Here is a 7,954-nt window from a genome sequence, read left to right on the forward strand (position 1 = left end):
TGTGCATCGGTCAACTATACAGCACACTTTGCATAAGGAGAAGCTGTATGGGAGAGTGATGAGAAAGAAGCCGTTTCTGCACGTACGCCACAAATAGAGTTGCCTGAGGTATGAAAAAGCACATTTGGAGAAGGCAGCTTCATTTTGGAAACAAAGATTGAGTTGTTTGGTTATAAAAAAAGGCGTTATGCATGGCGTCCAAAAAGAAACAGCATTCCAAGAAAAACACATGCTACCCACTGTAAAATTTGGTGGAGGTTCCATCATGCTTTGGGGCTGTGTGGCCAATGCCGGCACCGGGAATCTTGGTAAAGTTGAGAGTCGCATGGATTCCACTCAGTATCAGCAGATTCTTGAGAATAATGTTCAAGAATCAGTGACAAAGTTGAAGTTACGCCGGGGATGGATATTTCAGCAAGACAATGATCCAAAACACCGCTCCAAATCCTCAGGCATTCATGCAGAGGAACAATTACAATGTTCTGGAATGGCCATCCCAGTCCCCAGACCTGAATATCATTGAACATCTGTGGGATGATTTGAAGCGGGCTGTCCATGCTCGGCGACCATCTAACTTAACTGAACTTGAATTGTTTGTCCAAAATACCTTTATCCAGGATCCAGGAACTGATTAAAAGCTACAGGAAGCGACTAGAGGCTGTTATCTGTGCAAAAGGAGGATCTACTAAATATTAATGTCACTTTTCTGTTGAGGTGCCCATACTTTTGCACCAGTCAAATTTTGGTTTATTGCATATTGCACATTTTCTGTTAGTACAATAAACCTCATTTCAATCCTGAAATATTACTGTGTCCATCAGTTATTAGATATATCAAACTGAAATGGCTGTTGCAAATACCAAAATATTTAGAACTAAAAATGATTAAGATTAATAGGGGTGCCCAAACTTTTTCATAGGACTGTATATATATATATATATATATATATATATATATATATATATATATATATATATATATATATAAAACGTAGGGTCAAATTGCTCACTATATTCCTTGAGAAAATCATTGAGGGACATAGTTTCCAAAATAGGGTCATTTTTGGGTGGAAGAGGGGTTCCACTGTACTGAGACTTCAGGGGCTCTGTGTTAGGATCCTGACGCAACAATAATCACTGTATATTTGGAAATCTTGGAAATCTAGAATCCCCAGGCACCGAGATAAAAACAGTCCTGAGTGTTCTACATTCTCCTAACCAGAGCAGAACCAAGCCCTGGAGTTCTTCACCAGAGCTGCTGATGGTGGAGTTGGACTTGGAAAAATCTGAGCCCTGCCCACTCAGTGAACCCCAAAGTAAAGAGGACCCAGAAATATTGAGACACTAACCTCAGTGGATGAAGTTCAGGAGAGCAGGTCCGCACGGAGAAACAAGACGTACAGGGCAAGCAGGTGCCAGAGAAAGCCAAAGCATAGTCAATCAAGCCAAGTCGGTTCACAGGAGGTCATGTGGTAGCAGAAGAAAGAGGCAGAAGCATAGTCAGGAGCGCCGGGTCATCCACAAGAGGTTTGTGGAGTAGTCAAAACAGGATCCAGGTAGGGAAAGTCATCAGAAAGCCAAAGGTCATTCACAGGAGGTCATCAAGATGCCAAATCAGGCCGCAAAATCACGGGCGCAAAATAACGCGGCGTATACGCTCCTAACTCCCATTGAAATCAATGGGAGCATTTTGAGCGCGTCATCTGCCGGCACGTGTATACGTGCCAGATTGCTCTCCACTTTACATCGTGTGAACGCACCCTTAAAGTGAAATCATAAATCAATGTATAGGTGGGAAACAATGGTCAGTATAGTCGGCTTCATGTATATGAATATACAGTGGGGCAAAAAAAGTATTTAGTCAGTCACCAATAGTGCAAGTTCCACCACTTAAAAAGATGAGAGGCGCCTGTAATTTACATCATAGGTGACCTCAACTATGAGAGACAAAATGAGAAAACAAATCCAGGAAATCCCATTGTCTGATTTTGTAAGAATTTATTTGCAAATTATGGTGGAAAATAAGTATTTGGTCAGTAACAAAATTTCATCTCAATACTTTGTTATATATCCTTTGTTGGCAATGACAGAGGTGAAACGTTTTCTGTAAGTCTTCACAAGGTTGGCACACACTGTTGTTGGTATGTTGGCCCATTCCTCCATGCAGATCTCCTCTAGAGCAGTGATGTTTTGGGGCTGTCGCTTGGCAACACGGACTTTCAACTCCCTCCAAAGGTTTTCTATAGGGTTGAGATCTGAAGACTGGCTAGGCCACTCCAGGACCTTGAAATGCTTCTTACAAAGCCACTCCTTTGTTGCCCTGGCGGTGTGCTTTGGATCATTGTCATGTTGAAAGACCCAGCCACGTTTCATCTTCAATGCCCTTGCTGATGGAAGGAGGTTTGCACTCAAAATCTCCCGATACATGGCCCCATTCATTCTTTCATGTACCCGGATCAGTCGTCCTGGTCCCTTTGCAGAGAAACAGCCCCAAAGCATGATGTTTCCACCCCCATGCTTTACAGTAGGTATGGTGTTTGATGGATGCAACTCAGTATTCTTTTTCCTCCAAACACGAAAAGTTGTGTTTCTACCAAACAGTTCCAGTTTGGTTTCATCAGACCATAGGACATTCTCCCAATACTCTTCTGGATCATCCAAATGCTCTCTAGCAAACTTCAGAAGGGCCCGGACATGTACTGGCTTAAGCAGTGGGACACGTCTGGCACTGCAGGATCTGAGTCCCTGGCGGTGTAGTGTGTTACTGATGGTAGGCTTTGTTACATTGGTCCCAGCTCTCTGCAGTTCATTCACTAGGTCCCCCGCGTTGTTCTGGGATTTTTGCTCACCATTCTTGTGATCATTTTGACCCCACGGGGTGAGATTTTGCGTGGAGCCCCAGATCGAGGGAGATTATCAGTGGTTTGTATGTCTTCCATTTTCTAATTATTGCTCCCACGGTTGATTTCTTCAATCCAAGCTGGTTGCCTATTGCAGATTCAGTCTTCCCAGCCTGGTGCAGGGCTACAATTTTGTTTCTGGTGTCCTTTGACAGCTCTTTGGTCTTCACCATAGTGGAGTTTGGAGTCTGACTGTTTGAGGGTGTGCACAGGTGTCTTTTTATACTGATAAGTTTAAACAGGTGCCATTACTACAGGTAATGAGTGGAGGAAAGAGGAGACTCTTAAAGAAGAAGTTACAGGTCTGTGAGAGCCAGAAATCTTGATTGTTTGTAGGTGACCAAATACTTATTTTCCACCATAATTTGAAAATAAATTCTTACAAAAACTGACAATGTGATTTTCTGGATTTGTTTTCTAATTTTGTCTCTCATAGTTGAGGTCTACCTATGATGTAAATTACAGACGCCTCATCTTTTTAAGTGGTTTAACTTGCACTATTGGTGACTGACTAAATACTTTTTTGCCCCACTGTACATACAGTAAAACAATGGAAATATTGTATAGTAAGATGTTTGCCATGATATTATTAGATATTACTCAGGGCTCGTTCACATCTGCGTTCATGGGTCCTTATTGCAGGTTTCCGTTTCCTGCATAAAACAGATGCAGGAGACGGAAGCCTGCAGGAGACTTTCTCACCCATTCATTTGAATGGGTGAGAAAGCTGTCCGGCCGTGCGCGGAAGGAGCGTTTTGCGCTCTCCGCCGCGAAACCGGGTTTTATAATCCGGACACAGAGTCGGACATGCACTACTCTGTGTCCGGATAAAAAAATCCGGTTTCGCGGCGGAGAGCCTAAAACGCTCACCGCCGGGCACGGCCGGACCCGGTCTATGGTTTCCGTCTTCTGCATGGCAGAAGACGGAAACCATAGTACGGACACATGAACGCAGGTGTGAACCCAGCATCAGATGTTTCTCTGGAGCTTTGTCCCTTGGCTAGAGATCTGAAGTCTCCCTGACGTCTCCCTGACGTCTCCCTGATGTCTCCCTGATGTCTCTGTAATTCCCATCTTTGGTATATAAGGAGGCCTAGTAATAATATTGTATCTGATTGTCAGTGATGTGATCAAAGTGTCGGCTCCTTTATGCACATAATGAATTGATACAGAATCCTCTATAAGAACTATGATGGATACAGATTATCTGCTCCAGTGTGATCACAACACCAGACCCGAGGACCTAAAGGGCGTCATAGAGAGACCAGGACTCTTGTTAGTAGTAAAGGTTTCTTTAGTGTCTTCTTCCCATTATGTGTCTATGTGAATATCAGTTCTGTGTATTTTTATGGATTTGATACTTTGTACTCCTGATTGGCGCAGATGTTTGTTCTATAGAGCAATTCTGTCCCTCGTGTACAGACCATAACTGGATGGTTTTCATCCTATGGAGATGGGTTACTTTTATTCCTATTATCTATACTGTCTAGGACATCTCCAGATTATATTCCCAATGTTCGGACCAGCAATGATTTATTGTTGCTTTATCTATTCTTATGATAGAATTTTGAGTTAAATACAAATTTGTGAAATTTTATTTCAAATGATCTGTTGTCAATTGATGCAACGAAACGTTTCTTGGATCTCCTCCAATGCAGTAACAGATTATGATCTAATCCCATACATTTACGGTGCAGCAGGGATTATACTATGTAGTTATTTGTGGATTAAGACATTTTCTTTCTTTTATGACACTTTGCATTAAAATAGAAGCAATAAAATATACAAAGAAAGTCAAACAACGTAACAGAGAACGTAAAAGGCATTAATTCATTTATTGGCCCCAAATCCAGTTTTCTTACTCATGTTCTGGCCCTAGATCCAGACCCCGCACAGACCAGCTGCTGGATAGTCTCAGGGTGCCGGAACCTGTGAATGGATGGAGCGCTGCTCCGCTCCTAGTACTTGACTGCACATATTGCACGGCCACTTGGAAGCTGCTGCAACTGTTGACAGATCATATAACAAGTGATAGATGGGATCTTTGAAAACATATTTTGGGGCCAGAAAACCCCTTATAAGGCACTAGGGTAAAGACAGTATGAAGGGTGGTAAGCAAGCAGGACTCTACTGAACCATGGTCGGTGGATTTACTCTTCCCAATGGTGACAAAGGTTCCAGTGATCAGAACTTAATATAGTGATGAAGAATTTTCATTTTGCTTTTTAAGGTTCTCATGATCCAAATATTAAATACAAGTCGTGAAGAAGTTGAGGTCTGGGCTGTCATGTCCCTGGTTCTAAATAAATCAGACACTTAATGTTTCAGGATCGATGATGACCTCAATGGTAGTCTAATCTACAAATTCAGACATGGATCTACATCTCCAATATTCTGTCTCTACTAGGCTTCAATGATGGCTGGACATGGGGTAAAAGTTTTTAACTGAGTGTCCTGGGTTGAAAAATGAGGGCCAAAGGTTATAGTGTAGGAGCCTCTACCACCCCAAGCTCTTCCACCACGTTCCAGAAGCCCCATGGCAGACAGTGAGAACTCGTGATGTTACTTCCCATATCCGCACTTTGTGAGCCTCAGGATAAATACAAGATGGTTTCAGCTATTAATTTTGTATTATTTCTGTTTTTATTAGAATTCTGTATCCTCGCCCTTCAGACATTTTCTATGATGATGCAACGTAACACTTCCCAGATGGTGGCTCAGATATTGCTCTTAGGGTTTCAGAGTTTGCAAAGTTTTAAGATTTCTTTCTTTCTTCTGCTTCTGCTCATCTACTGTGTGACTCTATGTGGAAACCTCCTGATCATCCTGGTGGTGTCCTACAGCAGATCCCTCCACTCTCCCATGTACTTCTTCCTCACACAGCTCTCGCTCTCAGATATTCTCCTCTCCACCACCATCGTACCCAACTTGCTCCACAATCTGTTGCATGAAGGAAGTTCTCTGTCCTTTATTGGCTGTTTGACTCAATTTTACTTTTTTTCAGCCTCAGAATCCTTGGAATGTCTTCTCCTGGCCGTGATGTCCTATGACCGGTATCAGGCTATCTGTCACCCTCTGCATTACACCTCAGTCATGGACCTCACCTTCTGTATAAAAGCCGTCCTAGTGTGCTGGGTGATGAATTGTGCTATGATAGTGATCATTTCGGTATCTATGAGTTATTTGTCGTTCTGTGGACCAAACACCATTGACCATTTCTTCTGTGATTTCGACCCGATACTAGAACTTTCCTGCTCAGACATGTTTTTAATCAAAACTGAAAGTAGAATACTAGTGGTACCTTTAGCAATTTGCCCGTTTACTGTTATAATGACCTCCTATGTTTATATTATCATGACCATACTGAATATCCCATCTCTGAGTGGGAGGCAGAAGACCTTCTCCACCTGCAGCTCTCACCTGACCGTGGTCTCCTTATATTATGGGTCCACAATTTGTACTTATTTATTTCCGACCCAAAAAACAATTAAGAAAATCTTGTCCCTGCTCTACACTGTAGTAACTCCACTACTTAACCCTGTAATATACAGTCTGAGTAATAGAGAGATTAAGCAGGTCCTTCAAAGAAAGTTGAAGAACATGTCTAAGTCTTAGTAATGGTATGTCCTGGACCCACGGTCCTACCTGTCAGTCTGTCCGGAAGTGGACTTTGGTTCCCCTCTATTGGGATCAGTTGGGAGTTCCAGCAGTTAGACCCCAACTGATCATGAACTTATCCTCTAGGCCAGAAGTTCCTACACTTTTTTTCCTCGTAGACCACTTTCAAAATTTGACTGATTTCGGTGGACCCCCGCTGCTACATTTCTACCATATTCCCAAAACGTGTCAAAAAATGTGAAGATTAGATCTAATGATGGGAATTTGGGTCGCAGCTGAGACCCCTGGGGTCTATCTGGACCACTTTGGGAATCACTCCTCTATGCTATCGATAGGAGATAACGTTACAATTTGGTAGAACTCTTTTAAGACTATGACTAGACTAATATGATATGTAATAAATTTCTATCTTGTACAGATTGTAAGATGCTTGGGGTGACTAGAGTGTTTCCTGCTAACAGCAACATTTCTTGTAAGAAGATTTTTTTTCTGTTTTAATTTCTAAAATTTCTTAATTTTGCATTTTATTTCTAATGTTTCTTCCCCTTTTAGCTTTAAAGTCCCCATACGGATAGTGAAAACTTGTCCAAGCCCTTGGATTTTGGCATGAGTGGCTGACTATATTAGAATATTTGGACTCTTACCCCTTGACAGATCATAAATCCAATAAGAGTCCATAGATAAAGTGCCTTGCAGAAGTCTTCACACCGCTTGACCTTTGTCACATTTTGTCACCTTACAACCACAAACTTAAATGTACAGTCCTATGAAAAAGTTTGGGCACCCCTATTAATCTTAATCATTTTTAGTTCTAAATATTTTGGTGTTTGCAGCAGCCATTTCAGTTTGATATATCTAATAACTGATGGACACAGTAATATTTCAGGATTGAAATGAGGTTTATTGTACTAACAGAAAATGTGTAATATGCATTAAACCAAAATTTGACCGGTGCAAAAATATGGGCACCTCAACAGAAAAGTGACATTAATATTTAGTAGATCCTCCTTTTGCAAAGATAACAGCCTCTAGTCGCTTCCTGTAGCTTTTAATCAGTTCCTGGATCCTGGATGAAGGTATTTTGGACCATTTCTTTCTACAAAACAATTCAAGTTCAGGTAAGTTTGATGGTCGCCGAACATGGACAGCCCGCTCTCAAATGATCTGAAAACAAAGATTGTTCAACATAGTTGTTCAGGGGAAGGATACAAAACGTTGTCTCAGAGATTTAACCTGTCAGTTTCCACTGTGAGGAACATAGTAAGGAAATGGAAGACCACAGGGACAGTTCTTGTTAAGCCCAGAAGTGGCAGGCCAAGAAAAATATCAGAAAGGCAGAGAAGAAGAATGGTGAGAACAGTCAAGGACAATCCACAGACCACCTCCAAAGAGCTGCAGCATCATCTTGCTGCAGATGGTGTCACTGTGCATCGGTCA

The 7,954-nt window shown here is 41.8% G+C and overlaps 1 protein-coding gene across 1 annotated transcript; it reads left to right on the top strand.

The window, feature by feature from the left end:
• The first annotated feature begins 5,584 nt into the window (after positions 1-5,584).
• Positions 5,585-6,514, top strand: LOC142204248 (olfactory receptor 11L1-like). Its single transcript, XM_075275559.1, has one exon. It carries the CDS (start codon positions 5,585-5,587, stop codon positions 6,512-6,514), a length of 930 nt encoding a protein of 309 aa, XP_075131660.1.
• Positions 6,515-7,954: the final 1,440 nt, after the last annotated feature.

Source organism: Leptodactylus fuscus, chromosome 5 (assembly GCF_031893055.1).
Source record: "Leptodactylus fuscus isolate aLepFus1 chromosome 5, aLepFus1.hap2, whole genome shotgun sequence".
NCBI lineage: Eukaryota > Metazoa > Chordata > Amphibia > Anura > Leptodactylidae > Leptodactylus > Leptodactylus fuscus.

What these genes read in the sequence shown, in the direction of transcription:
- LOC142204248 (XM_075275559.1), top strand. Translation starts at nt 5,585, where the DNA reads ATGATGCAACGTAACACTTCCCAGATGGTGGCTCAGATATTGCTCTTA.